The sequence below is a fragment of the Bombus flavifrons genome, chromosome 10 (genome assembly GCF_040668555.2).
Source record: "Bombus flavifrons isolate JBK064 chromosome 10, iyBomFlav1_principal, whole genome shotgun sequence".
In the NCBI taxonomy this organism is placed as follows: domain Eukaryota; kingdom Metazoa; phylum Arthropoda; class Insecta; order Hymenoptera; family Apidae; genus Bombus; species Bombus flavifrons.
In genome coordinates, this window is record NC_138451.1 from 11,322,007 (window position 1) to 11,347,873 (window position 25,867).

At 36.8% G+C, this 25,867-nt stretch overlaps 1 protein-coding gene across 8 annotated transcripts in view; it reads left to right on the plus strand.

The window, feature by feature from the left end:
- tws (protein phosphatase 2 regulatory subunit tws) overlaps window positions 1-25,867 on the plus strand; it is a 42,906-nt gene that overhangs the window by 15,212 nt on the left and 1,827 nt on the right. For 2 of the 8 annotated variants that reach the window (XM_069122458.1, XM_069122456.1), the window contains exons 2-9: window positions 18,328-18,640; window positions 23,355-23,420; window positions 23,647-23,744; window positions 24,127-24,405; window positions 24,647-24,824; window positions 24,931-25,265; window positions 25,337-25,552; window positions 25,659-25,826. In XM_069122458.1, the coding sequence (XP_068978559.1) occupies window positions 18,556-18,640; window positions 23,355-23,420; window positions 23,647-23,744; window positions 24,127-24,405; window positions 24,647-24,824; window positions 24,931-25,265; window positions 25,337-25,552; window positions 25,659-25,811 (1,410 nt within the window). In that variant the 5' untranslated portion in view covers window positions 18,328-18,555 and the 3' untranslated portion in view covers window positions 25,812-25,826. The other 6 variants (XM_069122457.1, XM_069122459.1, XM_069122454.1 and 3 more) reach the window with 6 other exon arrangements.

Consider the following 25,867-nt stretch of genomic DNA (forward strand, 5'->3'; position numbering starts at 1 on the left):
CACGCTACGACGAACAATTCGTAGAGCTTCTTGTATCTGGGCATTAGTCGCTGAAACTTCTGAAGTTTCTTCCTCTCTAAATAGGTTAGATTCATTATCTTCTGATAATTCGCGCTCCTGTGAAAGATAAAGGGATGCTCCGGTCAAAGTACGTCTCGAAAAGAAGGTTCAATTAATACGAATTTGTCAAGAATCCGTATCGTTTGTTCCCCAGAGTTGCAACGCATTGAAATATACTACGACATAACATTTCATTTTTGTAAAATATTCTATCGCACCTACTTGCACCCTTTTTCTCGACAATGTTATCCGAGTTGTTCATATCGTCAAAAATTCGTTGGTCCACGACATTTATCTTACTTTAACCACTCTACAAAATTTAGCAACACGCGGATAATACGATCACTATGGCTATATGACCGCTTCAGACTGCTTTCGCCTATGAATTCACAATCGCAAAAACGTTCGCCGCAGCTAAACTTCATTATTTCGTCTATAGGTCGGTGAAAGATGCTGGCACGTTCGTCAGTGTCCGTTCGGTTAATGTCTGTTAATATTTAGCATGTACGCGTTAGGTTCCACATAGCGTTCGAGTGCCTCGTAATAGAGCAATTGCACAATTTACGCAGCCTTTTAGTGGAATCATTGAAAGCCAGTTCCAACCGCTTATCAAAGATGAACAGGACTGGGATAAATCGACGGAAGACGGCGAACGTTCTTTGTGAGCGCGATGCTTCTACGTTTATTTCCAACTAAATCACTTTACGGAGTAACGAGCATGTTGGATGAGTAGTTTCGTTCTAACGTCTTTAACCACTTCGTCGACATCCACTCACAAGTATTATATATATATATAACATGTATATATCATGGTTTACGGAAGTATTCGAGTACTTATCAGGAGATTTTTTTATGAATATATCATGTGCAATTATACGAAACTTTTTGAAATTTCGTTAGCGTTATAACGTGACACGACTGGCACCATTACACTGGCAAAATCGAAAAGCAATCGAAAACATATAAGTGTTGTTGGTAATATCAGTGTTTGTTAAAAAATACGGTTACCTATGCCAATTCATTTTTGTCATATTACTCCAATTATAATCAATTTAATTTGAGCAAATATCAATGGTCGGTAGTTAAGTACATCCATGAGTCTATCTGTTGAGTTCGAAGATAATGTTAAGTTTTAAACAAATAATCAAAGTTCGGTTATTGTTGTTAGCTAGCTACTTTTTCGATTTTCCTGTATTTTACCGATATCCGTATCTACTGTTGCCACAAATTGGCTAATACGAGTATACATATTTATGCATATTTATACCGATCTCGGAGCGTGAAAGTGCTTTCTGTTAAAAATCTCGCGTGACGGTGGATGGCGAGAACACGTGATGGTTCGTGGAAATAAAAACAAACGGACGAAACGGCAGTCTGCGAGTTTATTGCAGCTGGACAAGTTCAATATGCGAGGAAAAATTGGAATATCTTTCTTCCATTTAACACATTGCCATTGTTGCCGTCGTACTTTTTTTCGCGAACAGCCAACCATTGTTTTCTCCTATTGGCAAGCGGATGGAACGGTCGACGAAACGAAAAGCAAAAAAGCTTATACGAAATTTTAATTAAACCATAGATTTTTAACAAAACCGGATTTATCAAACAGACCCTCGCTAATGCATAATGTGGGCTCTAAAGTATGAAAATTATCTGCGAAAAATTCTCTATTGTCGCGTGTTGTATACTCTACTTGCATAAATTGCCTAGCAATCAGCTTAACCTTAACCCCTTAACAGTGCAGTTATGGTTTGAGCTTGATGAACGCGCTTGATGAACGCGCGCTATCCAACCCGTGACTTACGTATTTCGGTTGCGTATGAAAAATTCCAAGTGAAAAATTTTGCCTCTGTCATACTTGTTTTATAGCGTGACAAGAGCATATAGAGTGGTTCATGAAAGTATTTGAACACTCATAGAAACGTTTCTGAATATATAAAAGATTTCCTATGACATACAACATGATACGACTACATATTACGGTCATATTCGTAGTTTGCAGGAAATATGAAAATGTGTATAGGAGTGACAAGATTCATTTTTGACAAACACGCGTATCGTAAAATTGATGAAATATTCAATTATTCGCTGTATTAGTACTAAGACCAACAGAATTGTTAAAATAACCAACTCGTCATTTTGCAATCCAGAAATATTATTTTATATAGGAATTATCAAAAACTTGAATGACTTTTGACGATATATTTGGACGAAAGGTTGCTCTCTAATACATCTTCCATTTTCACACAGGTTTATCTTTCCATATTTCATCTACGGTTGTTTCAATGTTAACAAAATCTCAATATTTTTAATGACATCGTCTTTCGCACTGATCGTGCGCTCAAGGCGATCACTTATACTATATACTAATTTTTTATCAGGCGCATGTTTGCAATAAACTTTCATAAAAATTTTATAATTTTTACATACATCTCTAATTTGCTTTCAAATTACACATAATGATCATAATCTCGACAGACTCATTACGGTGCTAACGATATTTCAAAAAGTTCCATATGACACGCGTAATATATCAATCGACGGTAATTGTTCAAATAATTTCATCACAAGCGCCAGAAAAAGAATGCAAAGAGATGTTCTGATGTTTGGTCTCGCAACTTCGTTACTAGTTAATAAAAGGAAATAAACGGTGACAAGGGTGCTCGTTCGAAGTGCAAGATAATTGCAGGCAGCGTGCATTAACGGTGCAAGCGGCGCGACGTTGCGTTTCTTTGGCACGCGGTTTCGCGAGTCAATAAAGCCACGACCTATTGATCCGAAAGGTCCTCTCTGTCTCTCTCTCTCTCTCTCTGCCTCTCTCTCTTTCTTTCCTTCTCTGTCTAAGCTGGTTCTATCTCGATGTCGAAGCCGAGTTGGCGCGTAGTACGGTAGGCCGAAGATAGACACACCTTCAGACGGGTGGCCACTAGAAATCCATGGAAAGCTCGCAAAAGTTCTATCAACCCTCGATCTCGAGACTCCTCGCTCTTGCTTGCCTGCACTGTAACGTCAGCTGCTGACAACGGTCCTTTTGCCGCGGTCGTCGTGCTGCACGCTAATCACTTCGTTACCCAGTGGCCAGATGTTTTAACCACCTTAATTCTACTTACGACCCACCTGTTATTTCGTCCGTCTCATCTCTCTTTCTTCTCCAACTTTCGCGTTACGATTGCAAAGGGTCCTTCAACGGCGCGATGGTTCCTCAACGAAACGAAATTCGAATCGTTGATCCTTTGTTACGTTGTGTTTACTGTTTAGCCTCATAGGTACGACGCGCCTCTATATTGGCTTTCGCGAATGTTATCTTGTATTACGACGCGCCACTATAGTGGCTCACTCTTCTGACTCAACCGCTCACCGTTTGAACTAAATCTTTTTCATTTGTCTTGCTTCACATTTCTTTTGCCCTCACAACGTTTTATAACAGTGTTAACGATATACAGAATATATAGTCTTTGTTTTTGATACGTCAGTGTCAGGTATCAATTGGTACTTTTCGCTAATATAAATATATCATTATTAGGTGTTCTTTTTAACATGCTGATCCGTATCCTTATAATTTTGTAGAATCTTCAACCTCAAAATGTCGCTTTAAAATAGAAAACGAAGAGCAATTTGAAAATCGCTATCGCGCTATGAGTGTGAAAATTGTGACGTGGGTCTATGTGTCGTAACGCGCTTTAAAATATATCACACTCAATTGTATTATTAATTATTAAAGTAAATTATTAAAGCTATAGTATATGCATCGTATCTTTAAGAAAAATGATAATTTAGCTATCAGAAACTTCGTTCCAATGTGCTTGCGTAGGAAACAGCATTATCCGTCACACATTGCAGAGCTGCATCGTTTACACGTAATTCGCGTCGAACTCTGTCGTACAAAGAAACAGCTCCGCACAAAATTCAGCCGTATCTAAGAGGTTGATAAGTGTTTGGACGTTTCAGCTAATTTCTAGTAACCAGATCGCGAATATCTATGCATTTCTGGGAAATTTAAAACTGCACGAAACGTACGTCGTACAAAAAGATGTGTACATTGTACGATATTAGCTAGAAGCACAGCAGTCGTTGTGATGCTCAGTGAACGATACGGATCTCTGTTTAGCCTCTATCTTTCTAGTTGTGAATTTAGTTGTGAAAAATGTGAATTCGCATAAACATCGGCGATCTAATAACGATAGAACTTGGATTTGAATGCAATATGCAAATTAGCGATGTGCGTATGGTAGCTGCAAAAAGTATTATAGGTATACATTGAGAATACATATACCTATGTTGTAAGTAGTATTTTATTAACTTTTGAGTTGATGGTAAAATAATAGTCGCTTTTTTAGATAAACTGTTTCAAATGGTTTACGCGTAACTGTTTACGATAAAATGATTTTAGCGAAATGGTGTTCTGTGTTCATAAAACACTTAACTTTCGTTTGGACTTAGGCACGCAACGTGATCAGTTTAGATTATTCTATCATTAGTGAATCGATCATACATTTTTTGCGTCTACGAGTATACAACGCACTCTAAAGAGAATTTCCAGATGATCATACACTTTTTGTCAGTCCTTTTTTGTTAGTTCTTTTTTTGACGTTGACAAGGTTACCTTCGCTTTTTATGAGGAAACTTACCATTTCATACAAATATATATATATATATATATATATATATATATATATATATATATAATCTTTTACTTATCATAACATTCAGTCATCATAACAAATATTTGTAATTCCTTTTTTAGATTTCAAATAATGTACGGAGAATCATAACTACGATATCTTAAATGTCATGCTACGTAACACAGTTATTAATATTTATTAGGGTTGAATCATAAATAATCACCGACGCTAGTCGTAAGTTGTAAGCTTCTCGGAAATTCCAAATAATTCCACAGCTCTGTGTCGTAGATGTGTTTACCTTATCTTGCAGAATTAAAGAGTTCAAAAACAACAGTCGGCAAGCGTAGATAAAGTACTACATAATACAATTTTTTCTAAAATGGGAAGATTACAATGGTGTACGGTGGTGGAGAAAAGAAATTTTATAAAGTGAAGAGTATAAAAGGACACCATAATTTTACAAGACGAATTTTTATCTGACAAGAGCAACGAATAAATGTAATATATACCACAGAATAATTAACTATTACCAATATGTTATAAAGTTATTAATACAAAAGTTACTGAAACTCATAATGTATCAATTTTAAACCTTACTTTATCAAAATTATACAAAATTCTTTGAACCTATAATGAAATCACTTGTAATACTTGAACAGTAATTATTCTTACATATATCTTGCCGTTTCCGCGTCGTTAGGATTTTCTCCAACTTTTCTCGTCTCACGTGTACATACTGTATTACTTGTTATTGTTCCTCCGGAGAAACGATGTCATTAACTGATCTCTCAGAGGGATACCGAGTATGAATGACAGCACAACAGCCGTAGCTTCGCCAATCTTGGGAACGTTGGGTTTGGATTTAAAACGGAAATCTCGAGCCTTCGGGTCGGAGAACCGGAAATTGCCGAGGCTTAAGGAAAATCGTGAACGAGTTTGCGAAGGTGTCCGTGAGACGCGAAACGTTTCCTCGAGTTTCTCGGTTCGAAGAGATTTCCCTTTAGAAGGATCCTCCTCTTCTAATTCAGCAACGATTAAACTATTTGAAAGATACACTGACTTCTGGCGGACTAATTTGTACAGCGACGAAGACACTGTAGGAAAGTTTAAAGGGCAGGTGCAGATTAAAGTTTTAGATCAATGCATACTGTTGGGTGTTTCGGTTATTTGTAAGCAAAAATTTCCTTCATTTATGGTCGTCAATGAAAGACAAATATGCCTTATGCATAACGCGGCGCACATAATGTAGTCATTGCGTAAAGACGTTAGGGAGAGAGAAATTTGTACATCGTTGATCTAGAAACTTTATTATAAATTTCTGTTCTATAGAACAAATGTATATGTTTGGAGGTATCGGTTGAACATTATCGATATTTATCACTGTTAATGTGCTATTTACGATTTATCATGATTGTCGAGAAACTCGTATGAGCAGAGTTATCGCCGAAATCGTCTAACCGTAGCAAATTTCTGTCCTTTCCGAGTCCATTAACGGGCCGATGATCACCGTATGCACGAAAATGCCTCGGTGATCTGCATTCACCGAGGCAACCACAAACCTAGCTCTTCTACTCTCCGCTTTTCTGTAATATTATCCTCGATACGATGCGCATGATTAACGCGGGAAATGTTGCACCTGGGAATATCTTTTTTATTATATCGTGGAACAATGATATGCTACATATTATTATCTGTGATAGATTATTTCATTATCTTTTCTCCGACCATTGTTCAAGCAATTGTTTTATTGTATTATCATTCATTTTTGTATCTTCTTATATCTTTTATATCTATCGGAATATCTTTCCGTGAAAGAAGAGGAGAAAAGAAGTAGAGATAGGAGAGCGTACGAGGAAACGAAGGAGTAAAAATGAAAGAAAGAAAAGGGAGCTGATGATTCTCATAAGGATCATTCTATCGCCTTGTGAAGATTGTTTCGTTTAATTGATAATTATTTACTTCGTTGTTCTATTTCATAGTATGAATAAACAAAGAGAAAAAGAAGCAAAAGGAATAGAATAGCAGGGTAAAGGAGAGGCGGAAAGAAGAAGGAAAAATGGAAGATGTAGCAGAGTTTTATGGTTCCAAATAAGAAGTCTCGTAATTTTTCAAAATTACCAAGTAGTTTCACTTTAGCGGAAAGATAAAAGCTTTCTCTCTTTATCCTTTTTTGTCGTCTTTTTTTGTTTGCTAATTTAATGCATGTCGTGCGACGTGAGTTGTGTACCTGCGTACACCACTTGAAGTAACTGGGTCAGCAGCGTGTACGGTAATTGGCAGCAGACTAATTTCCTTACAATTAGTTCGTTGACGGCGTGAACGAGTGCCTGGCATACAATGATACCTGTATGTTCAACTTCGTTGTTACGTTAAAAGTTTCGTCAACTTTTCCGCTTCCATTGTATCAAATTACAAGCAACTTAAGACCATTACCACACACATTCTATACATAAAATATCACGCTGTATAAACCGTGCGGATTATCCAGCACAGTATCTACAGAGCTACGCGAGAAACGTGTTCTATTCTATATGCTATTTTAGTACCTAAAGTACAATGGTATTGAATTTGGTTAAATACTTATTGCGTATTCAGTTAAATACTAGCTTTGTTACGCATAATTTTCCATCGTATAATCTTCTAGAGCTTTGTCGAATCTGTGCACAGTTCTGTACTCTCCATCGGTGCTTAAAATATCAACTTGTCCTTAGACATAAATCGCACAAGTTTTTAATCAACTGAAATAGCATGTAGTTCACTTGTGATCCCTATGCATATTTAATATCGTGAATATCAATAGTAGTAACTATTTTATTACTGTTTCCAAAGTACACAGTATTTGTACATTAGTTTGCACAAGATGGAATTCCAATCTCGTATTGAAATATTTGTATTTAACTCTTTTAATTGCTTAACACATATGCATATATGCGCGTAGAATGCTTTTCTTTTATCATTATCAAGAACATATTCATTCATTTACCCATTTTCAGTATTAGTTGTTTCTATTATATGAGGCGAATGTCGTGATAGTGATAGGAAAGAACTCTTAAGTATATTCAACGATATAGTATACACTTCGTACAGAACTCGCGATTACTATTAATGGTTCGCGATTCGCGATTACAAGTTCCACTATTGGTCGATGTATTTTGATGCGCGATACAAGTTCGGATGATGATTGCTCAAGATGCCGAGGAACTTGGATCAATTATTGACTCGGACCGATGCGTAACGATTCTGACGACTGTAACGTCTCTTGTGTAACGACTCCTGTGTAGCGACTGTAGTGTAATGACTCTGTGTAACGACTGCCTTTCCGTCACGATGATGCTGCAAAGGAAAATTATGATGCAGTGTGTGTAAGGATGCGAGATCATCGGATTCATTGAGGAAAGCCTTGGTTCGGAAAGTGAGGGAAATGGACGTCGTTGTTAATTGGCTAATTTTGTGTTGGTAGTTGGAAAAGGATGCTAACTGCCCTTGAGAGAAAGTTGCTAGCGGAAAGCATCGTACGTGAGAAAAAGCAGATTTCTCGTATCTTTCTGTAGTAGGTGATAGACTTAGAGACTGTTAAGAGAAAGACTATTTGTTCCTTTTGGAGAATCTTAGCTAAACAAATCCTAAGATTTATAGCGGGTCCTTGGTCTAGTTGAAAATATTCTATGAAGATGTATCGACATCTGGCAATCATCTTGTCCGAAGCGTTGCGTCTTTGTGTAGCGAGCCACGGGACAGAAACCGTTGGAAAGTTTACTGTCAAGTGCCGCTCATCGACATAAATTGAATCATTTGCATCGGTAAAATTTGAGGAAGAATTTGTATCTAAACTAGTTATGGATGAGACAGCGAAGTAAATGCATCGAAGTTACGTAAACGCGATACCATTGAATAACATAAGTTAATTAACTTAAACAATAAGAAGCTAACAATAGATAAAGTAACTGTTTTGTGAAGATACAAAAGGTGAAAGAAGGTACAATATTTTACAAAAATGTCCACAATTCAAAAGAATATAATCTTGTCATAGTTCTATAAACGTTTCTTTTAACTTCATGAAACCATAGGGGTAGAGATTTGTCGTCCTTGACAGTGTCACGTAAATTTAAGGGTAGGTTGATGAAATAAAGTAGCTGAGTCGTAACACAACTACTGTCTTTATTTTCTAGCACAGGTTTACACTGATCGGAGAGATGTTCACTGTTAGATGGTTTTGTCTAATTCTACCTTAGGTGTTCTTGTCTCATTACGGAGGAAAGCTCGGCGTGGGTGTGGCCTTTTTAATTAACAACGCGGATTCGCTGTTCGCACCTTCCGTTAGGAAAAGTGAGGGTAACGATCCACGATGCCAATTGGTTATAGGTCATGTTAATAAATGAAGATAGGAGGAGAAAGCCTCCTACCAACGTGGCTAGTAGGTAATATTGTTTATGAGAAAAACCAGCTTTTTCGTTAGTCAAGTATTGGGTTTTTCCCATTAGGTAACTACCTACTTTCCTCGTAATTAGTAAGGACGTATAACAACCTAAGGGCTGTTTTAAGGACAATCCATAAACAGATAACAGAAATAATACACTTAAAAAGTTTAAATGTATGGTGGGTCCCTGGGCTAATTGAAGGTACGCGGTGAAGACCTGCACACATTCGGCCTCTGATAGGAACTGACGTTACAACAGCTTGCGTTCTCTTAGCGAACGATGAATTGGCAGATAGTAAATTTAGCGAACTTAAACAGAAAAGAATCGTGAATTAATAAGGCGTTGCAATGAAAGTTTTGGGGCCGGTTACAGAATATTTATACCACGGTTACAGAAACGGTAGCAGACAGTACTCAAGTACAGTAGTACAAGACTACCACTCGAATTATCTAGGCCACCTGCTTGTAGAGCAACTGGCAGCAGCGTCGAGCCTCTTACTTCGCTGACAGCGCTGAAGCTCATCCCCGTGTGTATACATTACACGTATAAAAGCTTGCTATAACCATTTACAAGCGTCAGCCGAAAAATAAAAGCCACCCACACAAACGTCTCGGTCGTTTCGCGACTAACTCGAACTCGCGAGTTTTCTTTGCTGGCATTTTTCCTTTCCTTCGACGCAGTTGAAATCGGGTTACACAAAGATGGGCTGGGTTTTCGATGGGTGCTTATTAATCGGTAAACTCGTTCGTCGAATTTACAAACCGTCGTAAATTGACACCAATAGATGACGGCAGAAACGGTAATTTGCTTATCGCAACGTGACCGTACAAAGACGATGGTCAAATTTTTGGTTGTTTCTTAGCTTAAGCGATTATTAATGGGTAACCGTCAATGCGTATTTGGAACATTGTCATAGTGGAAAATTGTGCTGGAATATCCTGAATTTTTCTGTTGTAATGTTTTCGTAATTTGAACTGGAGCGGATGGAATTATGTGGAATTTTATGAAAGTGATTTGGAGTATACGAAGATAAATATTTTTCAAGTATCGATTTAACAGAGCAGTTTGAATTATTAAAATTTCTTGAACGATCCAATACAATTTAATACGAGCGTGGCATTTATTTATGGAAGTAGCTTCGAAGGTACCGCACGACTTTCCCTCGCACATTTTAAATGATCTCGATCGCAAAGCGTATACTCGCATCCTGCTGTGGATTTCCATCAATTGAATAACCCGCTCCATCCCAGTCGTTCGCATATTCTTATCCGTTCTCAATTTAACTTGGTCGCGTAACAAGAGATTGTTACGAACTGTTACGACAACCGGCGAACTAACGAGTGAGAAACAGTGAAACTTCAAGCCGAAATGGCGCGAAAACACGTTTGATACCGTTCCGATACTCGAAGAAACTGCGATTACACACTCCGTTGTATATCACGCTTTCACGATCCGTGATAAAACTTTAACTTTGTTAAAATGTTGTTTCTGGCAAATCCTATAGTATAACTTTATAAATATCAAAGTTCTATCAAACTTTAGAAAATAATTCTGTCTTACTATAAAAGATTAAATTTGATATACATCGCACCTCGCTATGATACCTTAACACTAGAACTACCGATACTTAACACGTAGCTATTTATATCAGAACCAGTGAAAATAACTGGTCTTTACAAAATACGTAATAATAGAATATTTTTATATTTATTGATTTATTACTTTCTTACAGAAGTAATTCCATGTCATTTCGACTGGTGTGATATTTCTAGTGTTAGCATCTAGCGATCTAGCGATCGATCCGGAATTTCCTGATATCTGATATCGTCATATCGAATGATACGCAGTAAAAATTTTAAAACGTGTGGTAAGTTGTACAAAACGAGGAAACTGGTTAATTGGGGTTCGATAAACAAATTGCAGGATCCTTTTATACTGTGACAAGTACTAGCCATTTTAACTGGTATTGGTATAAGTAGCCTTGATACAAAGTTATTTTCAATTTGAATACATAAAAAACAAAATAAAATTCGTTATATTATTCTTTTAGTTATCGTTGCGAAAGTCATTACGTCATTGTGGAAAAAAATATAACATGAAGTAGGAATTTTAAAATAAAATTATAAAAACAAACAATTTGATTGGTGTGGTAGTTCTAGTGTTAATAATAACAAGTAATACAATAACGTATAGTATACTAATTGTATATTATTTTATACATTGAAAGTATTTCTCGGTTTAAACGACTTTTATATATATGGATAAAACTTTATTTTTATCTTCTTACGTAATATATTTTTCTATATATTTTACACTTTGATTTCGACTTCTATACTTCAGTCGTTGGTAGCTCCAATCTTCTTCAAATTACACTTTGAAAAAGCAAACGTGTTCTTTACTTGTTTCGTCGTTATTCGAATTTGCAATTCGATCGAAGCTGCAACAACTGACTTCCGCGATACGCATAAAATCGTATGTGCCTGTTGAAAACCTACAAAAACTCACACGATCCGTACTAAGGATTCACCAGGATGGCCTACTGGTACACTTTTATGATCCCTTTAACATTGAGCGTTGACCTAGTATTCCAGAAGAACGTTCGTGTCTGTTGGCCTCGGGGTTCCTACTTTATTCTCGTTATTTTTTAATATGTGCATGTTCCACCCCGATGCAACGTAACCAATGCATTCTCCATAGAATGGATCCTGGTATTAAATGTCATAGAAAATGAAACGAAACATGAACGATTCATCCGTTGGATCGTTCCACTTAAGAAGAGGAACGAAAATTGACTCGGAGAACTACTAAGTACAGTAGAACATCGATTATCCGAATATCGATTATCCCGGTAAATATCGTGGATATTCATTCGTCCGTGAAACACAAGCCTAATATACTGTAACGTCCCTGGACCATCGGCATAATTTCTATCCGTTATTTATTCCTAAACTGTTCAGTTTAGTTGAAGTAGCGTATTTCTTTTTGGTTTCAATAAATTAACGTTATAGTTATCAAGACAAGCAATACTTTAATACCTTCGACATACTAAAATTCTGACGAGTAATATCTTGAAAATTTTGAAGAAAATTGACGACGTGTTGAAATTTGCAATTGCTTGCCTGTAAAAAATAAGAAGTGTGACTCGTCGCGGTCTTCCTATGCGGTTTCTAAGTGAAAATTATTGGCGAGCCACGGGCACGTAAGTACGAGTTATCGTGATAGTCAGTAGGTCGTGAGAAAATATTATACCACTAGTAGCCTTTGCTTTCTCAGTTTGCCCCTTTTGAAGGCTGCGAGAACGTATATGAACAGCCTGATAAGAATAATAATGTCGATGTGGTAACCTCGTCGATACAGGCATGGCGATTTTCTCGGAAACAAAGACTATACGATAGTAAAGGTATTACCATTGTCTCGTACATTACCATACATACATAGTAAGCATTTGAACACCTGGACTAATATTGCCAGTGAGAGTGAAATAGTAAACTTACGTAGCAAAAATCGACAACTTACAACTTACCATTTTATTTATCGATCCACGAACTATATTATTACCCAGTAAATCATTGTACAGGAAGGCCCTGTGTGATTTGCTCGAAAGGTTGATATCTTTTAAACCTAACCCAAGCCTAGTTCCTTTTTGCTACAGACAGGAATAAGTTGTTTTTCGATACACGTGCATTATTAATCGTCGATCAATTTCGATATCAAATTATTCTTCTTTATATCATTGCATAGCAGCTAAGATATAAATCAAAGTTAACGTGGCGTCTGAAAGAGACCGCATTATCTCTGAAATCTCGTGATGAGTAATATCAAATTATCATTATCGAACTCGTTCATTGTCATATTAACCACAATGTATAAAAATTGCAGCTTTTTTTGAAATGTTTTATAGCTATGAGGAGCAGATGTAGTAATCCACTTGCTGTGTCCATTACACGCAATAACAATGCTCGTACAATGATGTTTGTGAAGTTGAGAAGCACGAGGCAACGTGTCGATCAGCTCGAGTAGACGTTTAACGATAGCTGGATTACCTCTCGTCGCAGTGTAATAATTAAAGGTGCCAAGTGAAAGGTTAAACTCTCCACATGCACGATTATCGATCGTGTCTGCTTTCCAGCAGTGAAAAAGAGGAATTCGTTTTGTCATGCTCGAGTGATCCGCGCAGGCTCTTCGAATATCTTTTGTGCTCGTTGCTTTGATTTCGAAAAATGACGAATGGTAATTGGATTTGTCGTTCCATTAACAGAGACATTAATAAATATCCATGGAATATTAGCTGGTGTCAGCAAGTCGATAAGAATGACAATTAGAAAATGGAAAATTGAAAGGTGAAAAAGCCCCGAAAATGATCTCTGCCCGTCTCAGACCGACATGAATCGAGAAGTAAAGCAGGGAAACCTTTATAGTCGGCCGTCTCCACCTTTTCATCCGTCGCACCACCGTCATTATTGTCATCGTTCTCTTTGCCGAGGGTTTTTAATCAAGAGTTCAAGGGACAAGAAACTAGAGATGCTTTAATACTTAGAGGTTAAACGCGATATCCTTAGAATTTCATTATTTCAACGATATCATATCGCACGTGTATTTCAAAAGAGTTACGGCTCAGACAAGTTTTTCAAGAAGAACGAAAAGTTAGCTTGCAGAAATATTAAAAGATTTAGAAACTTACAAAAATATTATGTATACGTTTAATTTTCATTGCATCAGGGAACAATGGCTAAATATTGTTTTCGTAATTTTCCACGCTTAACCCTCGAAATCTCCCTTTCATTTTTCCTTTTTAAACAAAGGACTAAATTATTTTGAGTCGTAACATTTTTTAAACACACGTGCAATATCGTCGTATCATCCAGGATAAAATTTTACACAAACCGGCTTTTTATATTCCGATAGGATAGTATGAGAAAACTAAATCCCATGAAATACAGCAAATATAAAGAGGGAATCGTTCCTTCAATTTGCACAGAGCGAGCAATGAGTCTAATTAAAGTGACTTCTCTCGCGTGTTCTTTGAACGATTCATTTAATTCGGATACTAAAATAGATCGTCGTTGATCTAGTGCTCTTATTTAAAGAACTTGACCTATCCTTTTTAACTTTCCTTCGAGCTTGTGCTAACTTGTAAATACAAAGTGCCGAATAAAACAGAGAAATATGAAATCAAAGAACAGCTCTCGTATCATAAGCGTGATATAGACAAAGCTATTTTCTCTTTTTTACAGCGTATTATGAAATGTTTGCATTACCTGGGATGAGTGACCCGAGCGATAAAGTTGCGTGATGAACGGTACGCGACTGAAGATCAGAAAAATGCTTAGCTAGGATTTTCATCAACATCAAAGAATAATTCAGAGAATGCACGTAAATCGTCAAATAAAAAGTATACCTAAAACTACCCAGAAATGTGTTTCTCTTATTAATGACCAACAAAGAATATTTCTTGTAGATAACAAAAATTCAATCCTGAATGAATTACGAATTAGTATTGTTACTTTAACGTTAAATAATTTTATCAAGAAATTCGTTCATTTCGTGTTCTATGTCGCAATAAAATCACGTTGCTCTTCCGGCCAAGCTACTTGCAAAATTCCAACAGTATTTCTTCCTCGAATCGTCAGCGTATAAGCATAATATCCTCTTGGGATAAAGTTCGCCCATAAAGGATGAGTTCAACGTCTTTGAGAAAACTCAATTAAAAATTTGAACGTCGGGATATTGTTGAAAAGTTGTTATAACGATCTCAGGGTTGGTTCTACGAGAAATCACCGCAATAAACGAGTATTTCGAACTCGGGAAATGTTGCGTGCTCATAGTACGAACTTCCTACGCAAAAAGAATGAATTTCAAGCTTAAGAACCAGTCGGAAAATTCTCTGGCTAGACGCCAGGAATCTTCTGTCACTGGCATGCACACTTCGCCGGTTTAACAAACTACCACCCGTCTGCGATCACCCCTCTTGCTCATCCTCTTCCCAATCCATAGTCGTGAAACGATTTTTTCAGCCATGTTAAAAAGTTGTCGCGCGTTCGAAAAAAAATTCGCGTCGGGTTAAGCGGATTCAACGACTTCTGTTCTTTGTTCCCTGCATTTTAAATGTGTACAGAGTGGCGAGCACTAATTGGTTTTAATTGTTTAAAATGTCGGACCGAGATCAAATGCAGTCCTTGGCCATCGAATTGGGACCATTTATAGCTTTCAACGTCGTTTAGTTTCTTTTTTTTTCTCTTTAATTGAAAGGTACAAACCAACTTTACATATACATATAGCATAGATTATTTTACTCGGCGAGTTAAATCATCATAGTATCGATACGATCTTTGGCTATTTATTATTTAATTGTTTGAAACTCTCTTGGTAAAGCATTGCGATGTGGTAAAAAATGTTTAGTAAAAATTCTAAAGAAGATATCGTATGTATACTTTAAGGCAACCTCCTTGCCGAATTCTTAACTTTTGAACCCTGTTGTTTCGTCTCGATAAAGACAGAAATTAACTAAATTTTCTGTACGGTATTTATAGCCTGGACTTGGGAAATTGGAGGGTTAAATTTATCTCTTTTCGCTTTCGAGTTATTAAATTTTCATTCAGTACCCTGCTAGACAACCTGTTCCCAATGAAGCTAGAGGTAGTTTTCTGTGTTTCCCATTCAAACGAACGTTATCACGGGGAGTATTGTAGAAAACTGAGGGGCAGATCATTTAGTTTGAGAATCTGATCCACTGGCAGATTAGCTCGATGACCTTAAACGCGTTTAAATTGCAAGATTAACCGGCAGTAGCGATTAGCGGTAAAGATTTAACCTTGCTCCATTCCTGAAGGTAGGTACATTAATTCTGTCGCGTTCGTTCCAGTACACAGACAGTACTTCTGGATTAAAGGTGTCTTTGCTCTATTTTTACACGTCATCCTCGTCGTATGTAAATTTTAGTTCTGTGTCAGAACTAAAAAATTCAATAGCCCAAGGTGGAATGGTATTTCGAGTGTTTAGTTGCATCGTGCAATTGGTTGCCTCATTACCGAAGAATTCGTTCGTGAAAAACAAAGGTATTACCTTCGAATATGCTCAAACACATACACAAACGCGTGTGCGCGCGTCATCGTTCCAAATTAAAGGTTTTATCTCACGGCAAATACTACAACCACATGAATAAACTCGTGGTACAAACTTAAGACACGGTAAATATGTGCGCAAGTATAACTGACACGAATAGCCAAGTATAGCAACTTCGTAGAACATAATCGGATTACGATGTAGTTTATATGAAAGACACTTGTATTGTTCGTCACATTCGGCTTTGTCTTACATTTCTCTTATTGACATTAGCGAGTGATCAGTAGCATCCTCGGTCATCGAAGTGTCCGGAGGTCGGTACAAGTTTGACGTGAGGTTAAGCGATACTGGTGTTAATCAAATTTCAATTTCCATCCGCCGTCAGGTCGGCGCGAGAGGCTCGTTCGTCGATTTTGTCGAATTAATAGGCTGCGTGACGTAGAAAGCTGATAGAGGAGGATACCGGTGTAGCAGTAATCCAACCGGCGCAACACGAAGGTTAGAGGATGTTACTACGAAATATCTATGCATTGGTTTATTTATATAAGCAAATTATTCGTCTCGGAGTGAAATCATTTGATATTTTATATTTCAAACTATTTCTGATTCTACCGTCTCAAAATATCAGCGCTTCATAGTCCGATGATCGTAACTTACTTCTTAATGATTTGGCAAATCTGTCTAAGTAAGTTTTCATAAACGTGCTAATACGTGTTTGGATGTTCAACTGTTTAAAATTATTTTTCATTCTGTTATTTCAAACCATAGATTCTTCATAGTCCAACGTTTCGAATGAGATCATTTTTGCACGTGTCAGGAATTTCTTAATAATTTAAATTTACACAAGTTTCTATATGTCTTCTAATACTTATGAGCAAGGGTGTACCTACGCTCGTGTTCTTTCGGTTAAGGTCACATTTGCGTTTCAGATCTTCGCATAAATTACGTGCCTGTTTATTCGCATTCTTTGCATCTTCTATTGGCGCCTACATCTGGCGTCGATGTCAATGTCGCAAATGACATCATTATTAAATGAAATTGCAAGTGCTCAAGCGTGATCTGTAAGAAGAAGAAGAAGAATTCAATCTAATCGGAGACACGAACCACGAGCTATGCCAAAGAACCGTTTCAACCCTTGCGCAGTCGTGCTCGCGCCTCCCTCGTGCCACTGCTCAAATGAGTTTACCCACGTTCGGCTACCTGTTGCCTTCTTTTCTTTCTTTTCACCGGTCCTCTGATAATATTTACGCATTTGCGCGTCAGACGACACTCTCTCAAGGGTGTACCTACACGGAAGAAGGACGCATTCACGCACGCGTCTTTCAATTGGCCCCGCTGCCATTCTCGTTTTGCGCCCCTCGCGCTAACGTGATATCCCACTTAAATCGAGATTAAAAGCCGACGCGTACAAAGACCAGACTCCATGTGAACGCTCACATAAACTTCTTCCGGGTTCTACAGATATTACGGCTGCTTGGTATTATACGACGCCGTAAAGAAAATTTCCATCAGTGATAGTAAACATTGTTGAAACACGCTGATAGATACATCGAGGGAGTCGAAGTGCAGCTCGTTAGTTCATTAATCCCATTAGAGAACAAAGTTAACGCTACATTTCACTCGTAACTTTTTTTTTTAATGGATTTACGTTACTGAAATTTATCGGATCTACGTTGCACTTGCGTAAACGAATGTCGAGAATTGGATACTTTTTCTTTATTATTTCTTCTTCCATCCAAGTGGTACAATTTTATGAAATCCGAAGAAAGTCAACTATTCTATGTTACTATTCTCGGATCATAGAGATCGTTTTTGTACCTTCTATTTGCGTAATGAGCTTCTGTATCGTATCTACTATTTGAATACATTTTCTATATTTTCTGTGATTCGTAATAACAAACTGCAATTTGTAACGTTAAGGATTAAGCGAAACAATCTGCCCTAAGCAAAGCGAACGAAGTAATTTTTAATGTCTGCGCACACCGCATTTTAGGATTATACGTCACGTTATTTCTCATCCATCAGCGTTCATTCGTTTTCTACTGTGTTGCTAATTTACAAACAACGAAGATTCAATAAAAATAAATCTGATTAATCTAATAGATAACGTTAATAATATAAATTTACATGAAAAAGTAATCGTTCGCGTGATCATTGTATTGTTCCAGTGACGTCTGAGGCAAAGTGGAGGTTGAGATTCGAAATAATAGCGTGGTTAACAGGTGGAAAAGAGTTGACGTTCGCGAAATACCACCACGCGTCACGCAGGGGTGGTGGGTCTATGGGGGGCACCGCCCCAGCGGCCCCCCGGCTCCAGTCCAAACGGAAACTGCCGGAACGGTGCTATCCTGGCAAGGTCCAAGACCGCTCCGCTTCCGGTACCACCGTCAAAACGGATGAAGAGCCCCTCCAACATCATGAGGCAGTCTAGCCTCACCAAGCTTGGCTCCATGATCAATACCGCTGTGAACAAGAGAGTCGGTGAGTTCTATCTTTTTTCGTTCTTTATTTGCCTCCTGCATCATCCGCCCTTCTTCCCTTTCTTCTCTTCAATACCACGCATTATTAACTCACCGAGCCTTAAAATGTTTGTGTGATGGCTGGGAATAGTAATTTCTGTTCGAGCAGAGATAGGGGGTAGAGCAGAGTGGGGATACAAATTTTCCCGTCACGACGTTTAATTAAGATTTTGAAATTTATTGAAATATTTAGAAATAAATAGATGCGTTTCCTAGACGCGTGCATATAAGTTGCGATCGTAATCGAATTGCTTAGTATTTAGAGCTCGTTAATTTTCATAGAGATAAGTAGAATGGATAAGAAGAAGATTCTATACGGTTCGTTATAATCGAAACATTGAGAGTAAAAGCGGAGTAAGCCACATTTTTTCTACGCGTGAGTTTATTGGATTAATGTATTCCAACAAGCTCTATTAATCAAACGAAAATGGTGAAATTCATTTTTTCCAGATCAAATTCAGATATCATGGGGAAATCAGTTGTTGCACTGAATATCTTGTGCTCGTGCCTATTTTTGATAATCAGTTATTCGGTTAAATCAGTTACTTTGCTGAGTGTACATTTACTCTCAATGTTTCAATTATAAATTCAAGCAGGTAATTAACATTGAAAGAATTAGAACTAAGAAGCTTTTCTAACACGCAGTTTATTCAATTTAGCAAGTTTGTCTTGCGGACTCTTTTTCAAGAAAACTCGTCGAATACCTTTGGTAATACGATTGTTATGTGTGTTCAATCGTCGATAATTGTTTTCTGTATACAAGTGTATCGATGTGAACCGATTCGAGCACAGTTTACATTTAGCGGTCAGTTAGTAAACTCGATGTCACCTGACAATAACAATATGTTGTCTTGATCGTGATGAATATCGTTCGCGAAAACGGTTTGCAAGGATCATCAACGAAAATGAATTTGCGAAATCATATCGTTGTCGGACAGTACAATATCGATTTCAAAAGAACCTTGGTCGAAGAAGCGATGCGAAGCATCGAGAACATCTTGAGGTGTGACAATCCCATTTATGATGGTGAGTAAAACGAATATTTGTAACTAATATCTACAGTTACGGTTTTTGAAAACAGCACGTTGAACTGGTCATTGGTGCAACACTCTGTTTTCGGGAAAATCAAAAGAGTGAATGAATTTTGAACATTGTTGGTCACACACACGATTCGATCGATTTTCCATAGATGTGGAAAAAATTCGTATATATAATACGTACTCTAAAAGGTCCAACGATCTATACTGAATTCGAGCGGATCTTCAACGCATTCGAGCGTGAACTTATCGCACAATCGAAGCTTATAAATTTCGTAAGAACAATGAGTGTCTGCCAGGCTTGAACAAATTTTATTTCAAACAAGGATAAAAAATAACGATTAGAAATAACGAATCACTTCGACCGCTATATTGTTTTAACTTTAGGAATAATACAGGGAAAAAATGTTCAGTCGTTAATTAAAGCGATACTTTTATGGGATATTAAAAGAGTTTCGTTTCACGAGAACACGTGATGTCTACTTTTTCGAAAACACACTTACGCTTGATTCATAGCAAATATCTCGTCCAGGTAAACGTTGCACCGGCTCTACACGCTTGTTAGAGTTCATTACAGATTCATTAACATCCTCCCCCTAACACGTTCGACAACGAGAGTTTCGTGTGTCGTACGAGCTTATACACTTTCGTACCAGTTCGAGACAGTCGTTTCACTTGGAAACGTTTGCGCCGTACGAAACGCTTATTTGTTTAATTTATTCGAGCCTCGGTTAATTGTTCGAACCAACGGATAATATAAAAATCGTTCGTTTATTGACACAGTGAATGAGAAAATAATTCGTGTGCTCTTAGTTTTTACACGTTCGATCATTGATCGTATAATTGAATTTTTTAAATAAAAATTCATCGTATAGCTCCTCTTGTGGCAAATACGTTGTGATTTGAATTTCAATTCTTTACTTTGAAGTACCGGTTCGAAACTACGCCCAAAGTTTCCTCTTGCTCGTCTGCTCTGCCACAATCTTCACTTTGAATTACAAATTTCTGTGAGCAAAGTGAAAAACATATTACTTTATACGAATTTAGTTTGTAAATTTAGAATGTGGCGGGAAAACTAACGTCATTGTCCCTGCGATTAATATTTGCCAAACACTATTTATATTTTTTTAGTGAAATGATCAATTTTAAATTAACGAGCAAGAGGAAAGAGAACACTTATTGTGCTTCCAATGTAAAATATTAAATTTGAAATGGTTGACGAATGATCTACTGCTGGAAAGAAGAGTATTAATATTCAAACCAGGACGGATGTTAGACCCATATCGAGAATGTATCGAAGAGATCTACTAAAGTAAATTGTAATCGATTCTGTGCTTTGGAACGCATTGAAAATGTATGACGCGCCTCGACTTTGAAAGCGTATGATCCGAGTGTTTCAAGTTCTTCGAGTTTTTATTAGTGAAATCGAGAAGTAGCAAGGAAATCTTTCTATATAGAAGTTTATTCTGCCTTTGCTAAAAATGGACTGGTCGATGTCAGATATTCGCTCAGCCAGGAATTTTGCACATTTATCCAGGGCTGTACCTATGTTTTTCTCTGTGGAAGAAGTGCATGAGAAACTATCAAAACTTCTAGGTAATTTTTTCTTAACGTCATCGTCGACATCGATTAGTAGTTCCTCTTCATTTTATAAAAACAATCTTTATCAAAATTTCACAATTTTATGCCTTAATTAAATGCAGTTCTACGATACAATTACAGATAAACCTATAGTAATTATATAATACGATGAATATTTTGTTAACAAAAATTGAATGTATTGATCCAAAGATATTAGAACATTATTTCATTTTCTAGAGAAAGACAAACATGGACAAGGACATCATTTTTGTTATGAGCCCCTTAAAATTAAAGAACATAGGGGAAAACATGATAAGTTATATCTTTTGTCTTTTGTAGGACAGCAATTTTCAAATTTAAAATACATTGTCAATTAAACCCATTTTAATCTTGGGATTAAACATAAATTTTTACCATCCTCCGGATTATTTAAAGAATATCGATTATCATAAAATTAGTTAAGCTTCCTGGTTTTATCTTCTATTTTTAAGAAATTTATGATTTGTCCCCTTTTCAAATATGTAATATTGAAGTATTATTTAGTATTTCAGCTACAAATTGGTATCAAGATCAACAAACTGTAACTTATCATGTAATTCCCAAGTGAACTTTGATTATTATTGGAAAAGTGAATCTTTAAGGGAATTTACAAAACTTAATTTAAATTTTGCGCGACTCAGATGGCGCTGTTAGATCGGCGGCGTTCGGTGGTTTCCGTAGTGGTTCGTGTACAGTCGGTTTTCGCAATCAAGATGGCGATTACTGTCGGAATAGCGAAACCTGACTGTGGTGTGACGTCACGCCATAGTAGTGTTGTGCGGTTATGCGTTCGTGAATTCCGCCATTGAAAGCTAGTGATCGGATTCATATTAGTGACAGATTAGTAAGGACGAATATGTGACAGGGTAAAAAGGTTGGGCAGAGTGTGGTAAACAATCGTGAAGGTTTCCTGTTTCCTGATCGCCGGCGTGGCGCGCCGCGCGCGCGTATCTCTGGTCGAGTAGGCGGTATTGGACCTCGCACCGGGAGTGAGCTCGCGTGCGAACCTCTCTCTGGTCGCGTAGTGTCTCTAATTGCGAGATGGCCGGTAAGTAAGGCGTCGTGAGCACCGGTTTACTATGCGTGGTCGCTCTGTATTTCTACGACACGTCGTGAACCGAACAGTGCGTCGCTCCTGCTGGCCGCCTCGCCGCGCCGCGGCAACCTGAACCTTGACCCAGATACTATCACGGGTTCACGGGTATATCCGCAGCGCTCGCAGTGCACGCAACGTTCTTCTTCGTCAATTCCGCATCCTCAAATATAATCACCCGTACCCACTCTCTGGATACTTGCTGTGCGCGGGGCCAAATGCGCCCGTCGCCGGCGACGGCAGCGGCGGCGGCGGTGGCGACTGCCTAGAAGCACGATGGATTGCGCCGAAACTTCAAGTAGGATTACTTTTACCTTTTTCCCCTCGACTTTTCTTTCATTTTTTTCTTGCTTCTCCTTTATTCACTTTACTTGCGCATATTTTCTCGTTTGTCGCCTCTTTTCATTATGACTTATCTTTTTCACCTTACCTACACACGCTATCGCTTCAGTCATGTCCCTCCACGTTTATTTTATCACGTTTCACAGTCACAACCTTCTCGGTGTTATTTTTTCTTAGATTCCTTTCTCTTTCCTTATCCCCGATATCCTTATCGATTTGCTCCACTTTTCTTGCTTTTACCCGATAATTCGATCAAATCTCGTGCGTATCGTAAGTGAAAGAAAAAGCCGCGGACGTTTGTAGAATATATATCTCTACGCGTCTTTTTACCACTGTGCATCTACCTGTTCTACGCTCGAAACGCATGATGTAATTCAAACGATAAGCATTATGGGATTTTTATCTATTTTGTAATACATTTTTTTATAAAAATACATATATGTGTATTACGTGTTCAACAATGAATACATTATGGTGTATTGAAAATCGGAATTTTGTATTGTATACTTGATAATTTTATTGTTATACTTCTGTTTTCAAGTAAATTTTTGTGTAACGACTTAACTTCTTTAATATTGTTTTAGGTAATGGTGACATACAGTGGTGTTTTTCACAGGTGAAAGGAACATTAGAAGACGATGTCACTGAAGGTAAGTTCTAAATAGAAGTTGCACATATATTATGTGTGTATATTATCTCATCAATTTTCATTCAGTGATTGCACAAGTATGTTAATTTAGTAATAAAGTATTATGATGTATTCTTTTTCTTCTTTCATCCATCTCTTCTTTTCTTTTTAAAATTACTTCTAAATAAATATTTTCTCAATATTCCAGAACGCTTTATTGCAGTTATTTGTATTGTGTTCTGTTCTAGCTGATATAATCTCATGTGTTGAATTTAACCATGATGGCGATCTTCTTGCAACAGGAGATAAAGGTGGTCGGGTGGTTATTTTTCAGAGGGATCCTGTTGTAAGTTGAAGTATATTTGTAATAATATGAATTTTTTATATTTATAGAATTCTTATGTGCTATAAAATTTTTAAGATTTCAATAAAGAAAGATTTGTCCTTTAAATAAAAATTATATTTATGTGTTAGTATTGGATTATTGCCAGATTGTTCTGTACAATATGTTACATTTTTCTATCTTTAGAAAATTTCTAAAGATAATCATTGAACATACTGAGAGGAATAAATATCTCGAATACTTTATTTATGTTTTATGAAATTTTTTAAATAGTTTCATTGTCTGTAGAAAGAAGAACGATTTAGAAAATTGATAGAAAAAATAAAAAATATTTAGGATATTTTTTAAGGACATAAGATAATTACAACATTGTATCTTCATTTAGAGTAAAAACAGTATACCCCGAAGAGGTGAATACAATGTATACAGCACCTTTCAAAGTCATGAACCTGAATTCGATTACCTGAAATCATTAGAGATAGAGGAAAAAATTAACAAAATTAGGTGGTTAAAAAGAAAAAATCCAGCACATTTTCTACTTTCCACAAATGATAAAACAATTAAATTGTGGAAAGTCAGTGAACGAGATAAAAGAGTAGAAGGCTATAATACAAAAGAAGAAAATGGTACAATTCGTGACCCCGCTTGTATCACTTCCTTGAGGGTGAGTATTGATGAGTTTTATTGAGATTATTGTGATATTATACATACAATGTGGTAAATTCTAAAACGCTACAGTTTTTCTTTCTAACTTCTAACTATATAAATATAATTTTCCCTATACTATTGTGTTTCTAACAAAAATATTTTCAAGAGAAGGTCAAGGAGTTCAAATATGCACATAACATTATGAGGCTTGTGCATTTTGATTATCATATATTGAATACTTATGTATTTTGACCTAGGTACCAACTATAAAACCAATGGAGTTGATGGTAGAAGCATCCCCAAGGAGAATATTTGCCAATGCGCACACCTATCATATAAACAGTATAAGTGTTAACAGTGATCAGGAAACATACCTCAGTGCTGATGATCTTAGAATTAACCTTTGGCACCTTGAAATCACAGACCAGAGTTTTAGTATCCTTTTTTCTATGTTATTTAATATTTATTTTATTTTTGGTTTACAAATTCTGAATAAATTTATTATAATGAAGTATATCGTTTTCTTAACAATGATACACAGATATAGTAGACATTAAGCCAACTAATATGGAAGAACTAACAGAAGTAATAACTGCCGCGGAATTTCACCCGGCAGAATGTAACGTCTTGGTTTATAGTAGTAGCAAAGGAACAATTAGACTCTGTGACATGAGATCTGCTGCGCTTTGTGACCAACATAGTAAGCTCTTTGAAGAACCAGAAGATCCAACAAACAGAAGTTTCTTCTCCGAAATAATTTCGAGTATAAGTGATGTGAAACTTAGTAATTCGGGAAGATATATGATCAGTAGAGACTACCTCAGTGTGAAAGTGTGGGATTTGCAAATGGAAACAAAACCCATTGAATGTTACCCTGTATGTAACAAAAGTCATAATACAATTTTCATACATCTAGTACAAAATATTAATTGATTATATTATTATAGGTACATGAATACCTAAGATCAAAGTTATGTTCATTATATGAGAATGATTGTATCTTTGACAAATTCGAATGTTGTTGGAGTGGTAATGATTCTGCTATTATGACGGGTTCATACAATAATTTCTTCAGAGTATTCGATCGTACAACTAAACGTGATCTCACATTGGAAGCAGCACGTGACATTGCCAAACCAAAAACACTTCTAAAACCACGTAAAGTAAGTATAAATTTTCAAAAACTATATAAAATATTTAATAAACTATTACTATTGTATTGCATTGTATATTATTGCATTGTCCATAATATATATTATTTGCTTAAAGGTTTGTACTGGTGGTAAACGTAAAAAGGATGAAATTAGTGTGGACTGCCTTGATTTCAATAAAAAGATACTACATACTGCTTGGCATCCATCTGAAAATGTAGTAGCTGTTGCTGCTACGAATAATCTCTTCCTATTTCAAGACAAACTCTAGCACATCTGTATGCAGGTATGTCTATTCAACGTTGTATCAAATTATAAATACAAACA